Source organism: Cervus elaphus, chromosome 16 (genome assembly GCF_910594005.1).
Source record: "Cervus elaphus chromosome 16, mCerEla1.1, whole genome shotgun sequence".
In the NCBI taxonomy this organism is placed as follows: Eukaryota; Metazoa; Chordata; class Mammalia; order Artiodactyla; family Cervidae; genus Cervus; species Cervus elaphus.
In genome coordinates, this window is record NC_057830.1 from 16,833,020 (window position 1) to 16,848,761 (window position 15,742).

The 15,742-nt window shown below is 37.0% G+C and overlaps 1 protein-coding gene across 3 annotated transcripts in view; it reads right to left on the reverse strand.

The window, feature by feature from the left end:
* The window catches only part of SLC44A1 (solute carrier family 44 member 1), a 212,029-nt gene that overhangs the window by 42,721 nt on the left and 153,566 nt on the right, over nucleotides 1-15,742 (reverse strand). The window contains exons 14-16 of one of the 3 annotated variants that reach the window (XM_043927214.1): nucleotides 13,699-13,935; nucleotides 11,844-11,924; nucleotides 6,554-8,915 (exon numbers count right to left, since the gene is read on the reverse strand). In XM_043927214.1, coding sequence (XP_043783149.1) covers nucleotides 8,892-8,915; nucleotides 11,844-11,924; nucleotides 13,699-13,935 — 342 coding nt within the window. In that variant the 3' untranslated portion in view covers nucleotides 6,554-8,891. Of the gene's footprint in view, nucleotides 1-6,553; nucleotides 8,916-10,995; nucleotides 11,925-13,698; nucleotides 13,936-15,742 lie in introns of those variants that run through there. The other 2 variants (XM_043927216.1, XM_043927213.1) reach the window with 2 other exon arrangements.

Consider the following 15,742-nt stretch of genomic DNA (forward strand, 5'->3'; position numbering starts at 1 on the left):
CACATATATACATGAGGTGTACATGTTAATAAACTTCTGTGCGTTTTCCTCTTGTTAACCTGTTTTCCATTATAGAATCTTAGCTAAGAACTCAGAAAGGTAGGGAGAACAATTATTTTTTCTCCTCTACACTATCCGTCACGACTCTGGGCATGGGAAAGTGTTACGACACAGCAGACAAGGACATTATTTCCTATAAAATTTTATTTATTACATAAAAAATTCTATACATTTGTTAGACTAAAATACAGTTTTCATTATAATTCTGGCAACTGAGTTAGTACACAGAAAACTTAGCATTAGATCAGCACTTTTGCTTCTAGATCATACTTCTGCACAAGGAAAACATTTCAAAGCTCCATTTCATATTGTCTCATTGTACTCTGAAGCCAGATGGAATTCCATCCAATTCAGAGCTCGTGGAAGTTAATTTCCCAGCAAGATTTGATAACTCCAGAAAGTTAATTGCTTAATATACATGTTTTTAAAGTCCTCTGAGAGCGCAACTCTCTGTAAAGTCTGTACTGTGTCAAGAACGACAGCCACAAATACTACAGGGCTACGGCCGTGTCCGTGGGGCATGTTCAAGCACCTACATGTTTATTTCCCCACCGGAATACAGTGTAGTGGCACTGTAATAAGGAAATATAATAAGGGGGGAAAAAATTCAAAATAATGCTAAGGTAAAAGATACCAAACCAGGGAATTCATGGAAGGCTTAACTGTGATCCTACAGTTTGTAGTGGACAAAGACCAAACATGATACAAAAATTCATTGTGACACTATGAAATAGGAATGCAAATGGCAAAACAAAACCAAAAAGACAAAAAAGGCATCAGATTGAGAAATATGTGGCACCACAACATACTTCTCATGGTGGATTACAAAGCAGTGAGACACTGAATCACACTGATGGGCCTGTTCTGCTCAAATCACCCCATACACTGAGCAGGATCTGACAGTGGACGTGAGACTCAGAGTCTGAGAGATGAAGAGTAGGTGGTAGGTCCCTTAGCACTGACTGATCTTTCAAACTTTGCTGCTTTATTCTAGGAGACTGTTCTAACTTAGGAGTTCAGAAAGGCTGTGCTACAAAGTACTTTGTTGGACCTTTGGTCTTCAGAAGATATGCTTTTGTCTTTGGTTGTTTTCCCAGAGTCCCTGTCATTTTGTTAGGTACCCTCCACACTTTTCTCCCCACTCTTTCGTTAGCTGTAACAAACCAGATCAGCCAACAGCCCACTGAATTAATTTCACTGGGTATAAGATCTAACAGACATGCACTCAGTGATCAAGGATATTCTGAGGCAATATAACTGAAACTTCATTATGGGCTCCCAGCTTCTTTCATAGGATGGAAGAAATCAAGACAACCTCAACACCACCATAGTCTAGTAGTACTAATGCGACATAATGGAAGAAAGGTAACTTTCTCCCTCCGATGTCTTTAAAAATCAAAATTGGCCAAAACAAGAGGGCCAGAAAGTTCTGAGAACTACTAGAACCCAGAGGATGGGGAAAATGTACTCAGCAGTCTCTGTCTTCAATCATCAGTTTCAAAGCTGTCCTAGCATTGTTTCATTCCTCTAAATTACTTCATATGATTTTTGAAAAAAATTCTGGCCTAATGATCAACATGGTAAATGATGGAAGTGGTCACATTTTCTAGCGGCAGGTAGAATGGTCTGCAGGATGCTGGTAGGAAGTTCACTCCAGTCCTGTGCCCATTCATTTTCAAGTCTTTTCAATGCTTAATCACATAGGATGGTTTAACACATCTTCCTCAAAAAATAACTAACTCCAATCTCTGAGTTGATGAGATGGGTGGATCAGATTCCTAGGCAAACGTCAGGACATTCCTCTTGTCACACACTTGTATGACAAAAAGGCGTTATCAAATGTGGATACTTACATTGGACTTAGGCCCTTTTCCACCCAATATGGGAACTTCCATCTGTGGTCTCTCTCTTTACTATTGTGGAAGTTTCAGTAGAGCTCTTCTAGGGGTATGGGATGGGGAAGGGAGTTGACTTCTTTTTTAGTTTTTGCCTGCACCCCAGGCAAGCGGGACCTTAGTTCCCCAACCAGGAATCAAACCCATGGCCCTTGCATTGGAAATGCAGTCTTACCATTGGACAATCGGCAAAGTCCCTGACTTCTATTTTCTTCACCAGTCAGTTGTGACATTTCCATTGCTTTCTTCAGCTTGAAATTACAGGTAATATTTGATGTCTGACTGTAAGTCATGACCACTGGAATCAAATCTTAGAATAACTTCAGACTCTTTTAAGGATGTCTGCCTGCTTTTTCAAGGGCCCAGAGGACCCTCCAGCACTCTTAATAGTAAGGGGGTGAAGTGAAAGTCGCTCAGTCATGTCCAACTCTTCGCAACCCCATGGACTATGCAGTCCATGGAATTCTCCAGGCTAGTATACTGGAGTGGGTAGCCTTTTCCTTCTCCAGGGGATCTTCCCAACTCAGGGATCAAGCCCAGGTCTCCCACATTGAAGGAGGATTCTTTACCAGCTGAGCCACATGGGAAGCCCAAGAATGCTGGAGTGGGTAGCCTATATTCTTTCTCCAGGGGATCTTCCTGACCCAGGAATCGAACAGGGGTCTCCTGCATTGCAGGCAGATTCTTTACCAACTGAGCTATCAGGAAAGCCCAAGGGGATAACTGTAAGGGGGTAATGTGCAGAAATTCTAATGAAGGAAGGTGAAGTGAATGTGAAGTGAATGTCCAAGTCTGCTCTAGTGGTGACTGGAAACCACTCAAAATGGGAGGAAACACCTCCCCCACCTCCGCCAATTCAATGCTTGGAGAAAAACAACCTTTGACTTTCTCCCCCCAGCATCTGCCACTAAAAATTGTTGTCAACTATGAACTACAGTGAGGTTTCTAATGTATCGCCTTCAAATGTTCTCAGTCATGTTGACTGAGATATATTTTTAGATAGAGATCTACTGTTAACACTATGCCATAAATGTCACATCCGAGCGACAATGTTAAAGAATCTATTGTTTTGGTAGATGGATAATTATAGAGATTTCCTATTTATTTCCTTTTGGATTTTCTTGTCCATTGTAAATAATTTGGTACCTTGCCAAAAATTCATCCCAGGACACAGACATCCTCACACTTTCAAGGAAAGAAATCTTGGAGATTCAGTGTTGGTTGTCCTGTTTTTCATTCACATTGCTGTGGTTTCTACTTTCAAACCTGGTACTAAATTAAAGTTTTCAAGCTATATAAAAGATGATTCCAGACAACAAGGTCCTACTGTATCAGAGAACTATATGCAGTATCCTATGATAAACCATAATGGAAAAGAATTTTTAAAAATATTTATATCTGAATCACTTTATTGTACAGCAGAAATTAACACAACATTGTAAATCAACTATACTTCAATTAAAAAAAGGATGATTCCAGGTCTGAAATTGGTAAGCACCACCTTAAAAGTATCTTCACTGGAGGCCTAATCACTACTTCATTTCAAAACACAAACCAACTTTAGAGTAGCCCCTGACTTGTGTTCATTAGGCTCTAAGGAGGTCAGGTGGAGGCTCGCAGTCTGAGGGTCCTGAAATTCTACCAGTATTTTAAATATTCATAGATAGGCTATGAGACTTTGAGAGAAAGATAATTCATGCTTTCATAACCTTCTCAAAGGGCCCCTTGGTCCCCGCAAAAGATTACAAACCTGCTTTTGAATGCATGCATGCCAAGTCACTTCAGTCGTGTGTGACTCTTTGTGACCCTGTGGACCATAGCCTACCAAGCTCCTCTGTCCATGGGATTCTCCAGGCAAGAATAACTGGAGTGGGTTGCCATGCCCTCCTCCAGGGTATCTTCCCAACGCAGGAATCAAACTCGTGTCTCTTATGTCTACCTGTATTGGCAGGCGGGATCCTTACCTCTAGTGCCACCTGGGAAGCTCCGTGCTTTTGATAGCAAATAAAAGTGAGAGATTTCTGAAACATTTGGAAATTACAATCTTTTGATGTTCAGCTAGATCTTGACTAGACTATGAGTTATTTGAAAGATTTACTATTCTGAATTCCCTTGTCTACAATGTTATTTCTCAGGAAATCATTCATGCTGTAAAACTGAGTATCAAAACTGAATAAAATAGCCTAATATTTGTGTCCCTAACGACTGCATGTCTTCTTTACAAATTTACTAATGAATTCCTTTAGAAAATACCAAACTTAAATCCTTCTTATCTAATTTAGAAAAGTGATAACTGTTCCTGTGATATTGAAATGGAAGCACAATTTGTCTTTTTTTTACACATATAAAAAGGATATGGGGAGGAAGAGAGGGTACTGTAATATTTCCATAGAAAAGGTTTTCCACAGAAATTCTCAAGTTTAAAAACTTTGTATTGAAGTTTTTTTATAAGAAAGATATCTTCAAAGATTTAAATCTTGGATTAAAATTTCCCTCTTAATTAAAACTTGGGAGAATATGAATTTGACTCAAATTTATGAAACATGAAGGGGGAAAGCATGCTATTTAAAAATTTTAAGTGTATTCAACATGCTTTTTATTTTGTTTTCTAAGTTTGCCAGCTTTATTTTTTCTTGGCACATTCAAGGATTCTGCTTTTTCACAATTTGGGCTGTGTGCCATGAAAAAAGATGAGCTAATTCTAAAAGCAGCCACTGTCTATGAAGAAAGACTACTTTTCAAATGGGCCAACATGTATTCCTTAGCACACAAAGATACATGAATATGCATTTAAAGCAAAAGGCATTCTACATTGTGAATATATAATACACAAGCTCTGCTTTATGCATTTACTTATGAACTCACAATTTTCTAATATATATCCACAGACCACATCTTAACAACTCTAGGCAAGCCATTATAGTGCACTTTTCATTTGTCAGATGGAATATAAGAAGAGAATACAGAAATTAACTGTGGCAGGTACACTGATAAGCCTCCATACTCTGGGGATTTCATTTTTATTTTTTTAAGTAATAGTAAAAAAAGAAGAAAAAAGCAGTAGAGAACTTATTGAAAGGTAAAACCTTATAAAGACCTTTCTGAAGGAAATGTCTCAGAGGTTATGTTAAGGCTATTGGAAACTCCAAAAATTCAAGTGAGGTTACTGATCAAAAATAAAATAAAACATTCAGGTCACCATAACTATCAACTCGAGTTTTGGAAATGACCCCAGAATTCTACATTGAAGGCCTTTCAGTGGTCTTTATTAGCTAGTGGTGGTGCTTGGTGGAAACGGTCAGGGCTTTAGGGGCATTAATACGGCCTCATGAATATTAGGTACCTGTAGTTTCCATAGGTTTTTTAAGGGAGAGGGTGGGAGGAGCCTTACTCTGGTTTCAAGCAGTTCAGGACCACAATATAGGAAGGAGTCATCTCCTCACTACCCTCTAGTGGGGTGAAATCCTGAAACTGCCCTGGAAGATAACAGAGCCCTTGGCAGACCAAGATCAGTGGTATTGGGAACTGGCAGCTTAATGCCTTTCGCTGAAAGAAGAAAAAAATGAGTCAGGGAGCATCTGTACAAAGGGAAAACTTATTTGCCACATAACTTTTAAATAGACTCTGTGAGTGCCCCCTCCTCAACCATTATGGAAAAAGTTGAGGGACCAACATACAGTTAAGCTACTTAAATTGCAGTAACTTAGGACTTAATTATGCAATAGGATAGGATAAAAGCTCTAATCCTTAAACACTAAACACTGCATTAAATGGTTTAAAGGAACAACCTGCTTTGAGCTGTGCTCAATCCGTGCAAGGATTATACAATCTCAGTGCTCTAGCTAAATTCCTCATGTTTACCTAATGTACTGGTAAGCCTCCCATAGAAGATGGGTCTCTCGGATTTATACTGAAATATAACCTTTTCCCTCCCCTATCATATACAGCAGAGCTTACTCTTCAGGCAGGAGCCCAGAAAGTTTGAATCAGGCACCAGAGCCTGAATTTTCTGATGGCAGCAAAGATTATGATTCTCTTCTCACTGTGATCACCCTTGACGAGAGAGGATGCTAACTACAACTCTGGAAACAGGCGTTCTTAACACGCTTTTGAAGATACACCACAGAAAAAGACAAAAACCGTAACACAGAGTCAGTGGTTTATAAAAGTATTCAGGTAACCACATTCCACAGATAATTTTTGTTCTTCATCTATTCTTCTCACTTGAGCAGAGATGGAGGCAGGGAGCAAAATAGCAGTAAGGCAGCCCAGAGCTAGCTGAGGAATGACTCGTGATGAATGAAAGCGGCAGCAGGGCTATCCAAACATAACCTCAAAACATTCAGATATTGCTAAAAAGCCTCTGTGAGTCTTTCTAAAATGCCTCAAGGAATGACGCTCATGGGAGAGTGATATTTTATAAATCAAATATCTCTCTGTGTGTGCCTGTGTAATATTATGCCTGTGCATAATAATATATGCACATCTGCATATATACCTGTATGGCACACACATTCACTGAAGAGGAAACAGGCTAGCAATTAATCTGGAACACAAATGACATGGTTACACATAGATCATAATTTCTAAACACAATGTTAGTAAAACAAAATTTATTTGTAAAACAGGACCTGTTATATAAAATGGCACACAATCCAGTTATACAAAAATACAAAATTTCTTTCTGATTACAGTTCTAGTTGCAAATGATAATTAGAAAGCATTCCTGGTGGCTTCCAAATAGCTGAGATTGCGAGCATACGGAACAGGGAGCAGCAAGAGTCCATGGTGCTGGGATGTCCAAGCGAGCAGAACCTAATTTCCAAATTCAAGACTTCCAGCAGGTCACTTTGGAGGGACACCTCCTAAAATAACTAGCGCCTGGAATGTCTTCTGTTTTGATACCCATCTTCTAGACTCTTGCCAACCCTAAATTTAGTTCCCAATGTTTCTTAATGTCCATAATCTGTGTGGCTATGAAACAGAAGGTATGCTGAATTTTCTTACATGATTTGCTCTCTCACCTATTTGGATGATGATTAGTTACATGATTATATTTATTCCATTTCAAATGATATAAAAGAGTACAATGATACCGTTTAGTGACATCAGATGTTAGATGTTAACTTCTGGAGAATTATTGTTTCAATTAGCTACTCTCATAATGTTCTTTTCTGTGATCTTGCCAAGACATGAGCTCTTGTTTCTTTTTTTTTTTTTAATTTCAGACTCTTATTGCAAATATTCTGAAAAATCAGAAATATTACGAGCTTTGAAAAGAAACCAAGGCATTTAGCAAATTTTAGCCTAGCTAAAGAACACAGATATTTAAAAAAAAAATACAATTTACCTTTTGCAGCAATTTAAAGGTCCAACCCTTTGAAAGGAAGCACATTAGCAAACAGCTGCTTATTAAGCCCTAGTGACATTAATTGTATGCATTTCCATAATACCGGTCTAATTCATTTTCTAATTCTGGTAGGAGGCAATGCTTTCTTTCAAAAGATTCTCCTTCCATGGAATGATAAAATGCTGAGGCTTTTCTTTTTTTTTTTTTTGTACAGAGCCTGTATTTAGTGCAATAAGTTTAAAAAATCTGCTCTGAAATATTTACTTTACATTAACAAAAATAGCTTTTTTTAAAAAAATTGTAACAAAAAGGAGTTATCGCATAAACAGATCATGAATTATTCTTAGCAAATTACACTTTTTTTTCTTAAAGCATTCACCATTACAATAAGCAGAACAATGGAATATTAGCCATTCATATCTGGTAAGCTTCAGGAATTAAAAAAACCCCCCCAAACCCAAAACCCATCCCCAAACACAAAGAACGTTCAACACTTGAGGATCAAAACGTTAACCAATTCTTCAGTTAAACATTGTAGAATTCTGGATACTCAATGAATTGCCAAGAAGAGGAGCACCTGCCAGTATGTTTTTAAGATTTTACAGCAAGCATTTGAATAAAATGGCCGGCCGTTTAGCTCTAAGCCACTAGGGTTCCTCTGAAGCAGAAGCCCAAGCACTGGAATTTTCAACGCTTTGTGTTCTCCCTTTTTTATTCCTCCCAGCATTATTTACTTTGCAAATCGATACACAGAAACTTAAAAGGCTAAACTTGCTGGGTGCCCCAGCTTCCTTTCAAATCAGGCACACGAATGTGTGGAGGATGTTACTAACATCAAAAGAAAGAAAGACAAAATGTAAGAAAAAAGTTTGCATAAGAAAGATTATCTACCCTTTTCTTTTTTACCTACTCTCTTTATAGAAGCATTAGGGTAAACTACAAATACCTGAGGAGTTGGTTACTTTTTAATGTTGGCTGACAAATGCATGAGCTATTATGAAAAATGCCCAAATTGGGTCCACTTGTATGTTTCTAAAAGGAAAATGACATGGCTTCTTTGATTGGGGAAAACTGATTGGACTAAGTCCTTATTAACCTGAAAGCATATGCCTAGTCTCATCCCACTAGGACTTATGCATCAGTAAAATAAGGTCTTGATTTTATGCACACATCAGGGAAATCACCCCTGAATAAACTTTAGACAGAGGATTCAGTACAATAATTTTACCTAATTTAAATAACTAAAGTTAAAATCTCCTCTAAGTTATTAAAAATGTTAATCAGATATGAATCTTAACATTTCCATTAAGACAATTACAATTGAAAACATTAAATGATGGCAGTTGCCTTGTAAAAGCCACCCGTATGAAAGGAGTACATGTTTGACAAAAATAAGCATAAAAAAGGTATTAAATCCCTGTTCCTTTTCTCTGATTTTGGCTGATTATGTGTGTGTGTGTATATACGTATACATATATATACACACATACATATACATATATACACACACCCACACACACAAATACATAGTTATGTGTATATATTGTTTTGGAATGTCAATGGGGTTCCATAACGATCAGCTAGGTTCAAGCAGAACTTGCTCCCGAAGCCTAGAAAACAAAGTCATACAGAGTATAATCTTAGACAGTTATCATTAAAAGGAGATCATGAATGATGTTACAAATACACAGATGGTCACAAACGGCAATAAAGCAAAATGGATTGAGAATCCCTCTTCCCTAAACCTAAATTCCAGGGGCTGAAATTCCTGTTGAAATTCACATTTCCCTCTGGGTCATCTTTAACATAGGCAGAGAATTCATCTCTAGTTTACACTGCTCTAGTGCCCAGGTTTTTTCCTCCATTTTCTCTGTAAGTTTCTCCTGTATGACAAAAAGCAAAAGGCCAGAATATCTTTTTCTTAAACCTCTACATCATATTTGGTACATTTTTCTAAAATAATTTTCAAAGGTGTATAGAAAGACCTTACAAACCTTCAAAGTTTCCTTAACTAGTGAGGCTCCCTCTCAAATAAAAAAGTCTTAAGAGGAAAATTGGAAGTACTTATATTTAGTTCAGTGATTCCCTGTCAAAAGTAAATATTCAAATCTTAGATTTCCGCACATTATTTTATAGGAAAAAAACCTCCTATATTAAACTATTGCATTAAAGAGAAACACAGTGAACTCAAACAGCCAGTGTTTCTATAGATGATGGTCTGTTAACAGAACTTTCATCTAAGGGAACAACATGTGAATTAAACCAAGCAAATACAAACAAGCAATCCCAAATTCAACCAAGTCCCAAACTATAGGAGGGAATTTCTCAGGTAATTCTTTAGGGACATACACAAGATGCTGGAGGTAGTTGAGGTCAACTCTTACCACGTGTACTACAAAAGATGAGAAGGAGAGGTACTGATGAAAGATTTAAAAGTTAAAAGATTCAACTACGCTGTGAACAACAATTCACACTTCTCTCACAGGGACTTTCTGAACCACTTAAAATATAATTCTTACAGATCAAATGCTACAGTGTACAAAGCACCAGAAAAACAATGCACATAAAAGATGTATTTGGATACACAGCAGAGGGCTTTGTCATTAATCTGCAAGCAATGAACCAATGAACAACACAAAATAAAAGCAGAATGAAGAATTTAATGCAGTTTCTGAATTAAGGGAAATTAATTCAAAACTGAAAGTAATATTAGGGGGAAGAAACCCTTTCTACATTTTTGGCTTCTAGTAGAATGCCACATAATGTAGGCAATTCTCCTAGTACTAATACCTATGATTGAGGGGTCTAGGTAAGAGAAAATATATTTGCATTCTGGTATGCCACAAGTCAGCTATCTTTCCCCCAAGAATAATACAGAAATACCTGCTAACTTATGGTCAGAGTAGCTAGTCCTAAACTTCTAATTATTTCTCCCTTTCTTTAAATGCTTATCACTGAAGAATGATTTAATGTAAGCTTCAACCACTGAAAAGAGAGAAAAGAGGGGAGAGTAGTTTACATTTTAAGATTGTATATGCCTTTTAAAAGTTTCAGGTTTGAAACCTTATTTTATGAACAATTAGGACAACCAAGCAGTGGCAAGGAGGAAGCCTTCCTCATTTTTCTAGACCACCTTGGAGTTGGCAGAATTTTCACTTCAACTCCCCCAGGCTCTGTGAAGTTAAGGGGATGCAGAAAGAAAAGGTAGGAAGGTGAGGATCCTAACAGGAGAAACTGGTGATTAGCGCCCCTTCCCTGTTCATCTAGTTCTGACTGATGCACACTTCTAAGAGTTTATTTGGCCATTCTAGATCTTTTTATTTATGATTAGAGCAACCTGTGTCTTGGGACTATAAGTGTTGAAGTTTTGATTTTATCATCATCAGTGCTATTAAGAGCAACATTGAAACAGATGGGGTTATAGAGAAGAGTTTATGTCTAAAGATTCTGTTGAGGTTTTAATGCAGGTTGAATATGCAATTATTTTCTATAAACATGTACCTCTGCCATGAACCCATCTCCTCTATTCCTACATACTTAAATAGACTTGTTTTAAACTATCTAATTCTTAAATTAGAGACTTATAACTCAAACCATTTATTAAAGTATAAAGAAGAAAGACAAAAGAATCCTTACCTTACCTTTCTTGGGACATTATATGCAATTAGAAGGCATGTTATTTTAAATTAACTGTTTTAAGGATGTAGGCAATTATATAATATTTTGAAATAAACATGCTATTTAAGAAGAGTACATTTGTAATACAAGCAGTAATTAGACCAATATAGCTAAAGACATCTGTCATTACGCAGTGGTAAGAATATGTGTGGGAAAGGCTACTCAGGATTCTCTTCCACTGGTTAACTTTAAGTTGCTTTTTTCAAATGTTAAGAGTGGTTATATATATCACTGACCAGAGATAATTTATCTTTCTCACAATTAAGCTGAGGCTGGAGAAGACCAGATTGTCTTACTGAGTGGGAATGTGGGTGTGGATGGAAATAGCCTTGTTTGCTACTGAAAAATCACTTAAGAAACAAAGAAAGTACAGTTCAGGCAACAGAAGAAAAAGTCAGCAAAGGGGAGAAGACAGCAATATAAACAAACCAATATTAAAAAGGGAAGAAATATGAATTTCAGCAAGTTGAAAGGAATTGCTATCATCACTTCTAAAATGATAAGTATTAAACTGTCAGTTCAAGTGCACAACCAAATGTTCAGTCCCATGAAAACTAAACTCTGATAGCTAAACACAAAGAAAATGGGAACTGCCAAGTTCACCCCAGGGACAGAGAGATCCCCTACCCCCGCCATGAACACGGTTCCTTTCAGCTTACTTTGAGAGAAGGCGGTCTCAGCTGTGACAAGAATTCCGCCATCCAAGTGATGGGTAAACACACAAACAGAAAGAGCAGCATGTCCTGCGTGATACAGATCACAACAGCTTCTCCTGAACAAGTGCAGTCAGTGAAGAGAGAGAGAGAGAGGAAGAGAAAGTGAAACTCCTGGAGGGCAGCTGCCTCCTCATCACCACCTACCATCGGTTTTAGCTCTCTGGCATCAGCAACGCCTCCCTTACCAGCTTCCTTCATTGCTTTCCTACTGTTTTCCACAAACTCCTGAAAAACAGGGACCAGATTACATAAATTCTTAGGTCCTTTCAGACTTTAGATGATAGATGATTTCTAAAGAATATTGACATGTTTGACTCAGTAATGGTAAATGGATGGCCTAAAAAAACCCAGCAATAAATAATGTTTGGTACCATACACAAGAATGGCTCAGTTTGAGGGTATGGACTGCAAGCTGTTGATATAAAATCTTTTTGCCCACCATTCCTCGTGACAATCTTACTTAGACTCAAAGAGATGTTTAGTTATCTGGAAGAGAAAATAACTCTTGTTTTTTAGAAAAGACTATTTTCTCACCCTTAGAATATTATTTGTTATTTTACCTTTTTCCATATCAAGGCTAAATAAATGAAACAAGAACATTTTATTCCATTAAGCCCCCTCTTTAAAATAACCCTAGGAGGTAAAAGAAAGCATTCACACTACTTAGTATACTATACTATTTTTACCAAGGCATAAATAAGCTACTTAAAAAAATTGTCTATATGGCCTTGAAATTATTCCATAAAGCAGGAAGACAGGGAGTAACAACCAGAAACAGCTGGTCAGAAGCAGTTAAAATGGGATTATGCCCCAAAGGAAACACTTTTATCCTGTCAAAGTTTATGGAGCACTTCCTCATTCAATATCCTCATCATTCTTACAGACAAAACTAAAATGAGAAAAACTATATCTTTCACTCTGTTTTTCATCAGTGGCTTAAAGAACAAAACAAATCCCTCCTTCTAAATGCCTTAATCACAAGAGAGATGTATTGCTCTTAAGTCAAGTTCAATGATGAGAATAATCAGGATTATAATGGAGATTATGAAAATGTCCAAAATGTAGCTGGTGACGTTCTTAATAACAGAGATAATGAGTACCAAATAGGTCAGTTGAATCATTTGGAATTTTTGAGATTGAAAAAAAAAATCTAGCTTATTTATTAATAAATTTATTTTAGATTTAACTGGATAAACCATATTAATGGAAGATGTTTTGCTATCTCAATGTCTAATGTTTAATCTTCAATACTATTCATTCTTGAGATAGGACTATTTCACAGATTATTATTAAGAAGCATCTTTAATTTGGTAGCATTTAATATAGATCCTAGTATTTAAATCATTTTAATATGGTTTCCAAATTTTTTAAAACATTTAATTGAGGTTCTAATATAGGGAAGCTGTAGAGGCTATGTAACTACAAAGAATATGTTATCTTTGTAAAGGTTTGGATCTTGATTAATGGAAAACAATACAATCTACCAGTCATGGGTCTGATAATCTGTATTCATTACAAAACATCTTCAATTTGGCTTGGCATATGAGTTTTAACAGGTTGACAGCAATAATATTTAGAAAAGTGGTGGATGGAGAAATACAGGTAGACACTACAACCCAGGAAATAAAACTTTTCATCTTTGAATTCTGATTTAGAAAAGGCACTTAGAACGTGAGTGGTCCAACATTGCAGTCTCAAGGGCTAAAAACGCCTATTCAAATTAATCTAACGGCAGAGACGAGGAGAGCAGTATGGAACCATGTGAACTCAGGACTCTCAGTGGGATACTGCTCTAGCTAGATGGATTCAAACGGTCTCATTCATGCCAAATGGGTCTTCTTCCCTGACTTCCCCAAGACTAGCCTCATTCATGAGTGCTACAGATTAATTCTGAATTACTCAGTTGCATATAATGGGAATTAAACATAGAGAATCTTCTACAACATTTATATTAGTGTTTTTGATCCTTAAAGCAGTAGAGGGCATTTGAAGTACTTACCATCAGTACTTTATCCATATAAAATTCTCTGCCTGGGCTCCCATCATTGTATTTTGTATCAACGGCAAAACACAAGAATAAAACATCCACTACCATCTCATAAATGGACAGGAAGCAATGGGCGACCAGGAAAGCAAAGAGGCAGACGATGATCAGAGGCAGCACCCACACTGTGTAATCTTGTTGGTAGTTGAGCAGCATAACCCCAGCCAGACCCGTGCTGCAGACGATCAGCACCTGAAACGGGGAAAACAGAGACCATACTTAGTAACCTCCTGCAGAAAACCTCTATTTCTTCATCATCTGCAGACTTACAGTCCTCTTTACTCTTCAGAAATGATGGCTGTATGAATTCATGCCACCTCAACTTAGAAAGTGCAATCCATAGATATGCATATACGTGTGTATCAAGTAACATAAAACATCATCCATGTTGACAATAAAAATAATCAAGTTTTCCAAGTGGTATGCTTGTTCCCTAAGACTTCACTTTTTTAGCACCAGTGGCAATCTCTAAGAGAAAAATGTATACCTATCTTGGAAAAAAAAATTATACACACTCTTAGCATGCAGAAGAAAACTACTGACATTGCAGGGTATCACTGTGTATTTTTTTCTAAGCATTTTTACATATATGAAATGGTATTATATAAGCAAATCATTAAAAGTTCTTCATTAATATTTATATATAATACATGCTTCTTAAGTACATATTCAGCTACACTATTTTCATTCTGTGGGTGGTTTAAAATTTGTTTAACCATTCTCCTACATTTGGAGACATTGTTTTCAGATATAAATAATGCTGCAACCTAACATCTCTGAGAGCTTTCTCTTTGTCTCATATTTTATTTCCCATAGAACATGTGGTATGTTTAAGACAATTTGCTATGAAGTGTTGATTTGGACTATTTGTGAAGAAAGAGGTTGCCAAACACATTTATGCTGTAAAAATAAAAGAAATAGCCATTTGCTCACTGTCAAGAACCACCTACTCTGATGCTTCATCACCACACATGCAGCACTTTAAATTTTCTGTGGTCTGTTTAATATATTTTATTTCAGTTTTTCAATAACCCTATGAATGGCTTATAGTGAACATTATCACCCTTGTATTATAGATTGGGAAACATTCGTAGAGAGCCTAGCCGGCCTGCCCAAGGCCACAGAGTAGAATAAAGAGCAGATACCACTCAAAAAATAGTCTTGTGATGACAACACCATTGCTCTTTCCAGGTAAACATTCAGCAAATACTTGGATACTGATACATTACAGTAATAGGTACACTGAATCCTAGTGGCACTCTTGCCCAGCACTTTACCTGGCCTAGCATCAAGCTGTAAATAACAAAAAAAAAAAAAAAGAAAGAGCCCTCAAGAACCGCAGCAGCCTTTCCTTGCCCAGGGTTGAAGCCAAGAGACTGGGAATTCTTTTGTCTTTCCCCTACTGTCTGTCAACACCAAAGCATCTCTCAGTCACCGTTATCTTAACCAGGAATTATAATGCATCAGAGGATATACTGGTTAAGCAACAAATTGTTCCCTCTCTCAGATGATTTTAGGGAGCAAAGCTGGGTCTGCTCCCCTCCCATCATTTTTGTGGCAATACATTTATGAATCTTCTCTCATGATGAGTTATTTATGGGGTAATGTCCACAAACAGCTAATTAGGCCCATTTTCTTTCACTCTTCTGGTTTCAGTTTTTTTTTTTTTTTTGGTTTCAATTTTAGAGTGAGTTATTTCTTACCCTCTTCAATGTTTTTACATCTACCTGATGGGAGAACTGAGCTGCTTTATGCTCTCTCTATGCCACTAAAAGTTAAACCACATTTGAATGTTAAAGTCAATAACAGGCAGAAGATGTGGCTCAGACAAAGCGGATGTTGAGACAAAAGCTGTTAAGGTAGAATACTGTCACATGAGAAACAACTATGAAAATCAGTGATATTTAGCTTAAAAAGTCAAAGAAATGTAATAACTACTCCCTAGTATAATGAAAGGGCATCATGCACCCATTCAAGCAGAGAATACATTAGTGGTTAT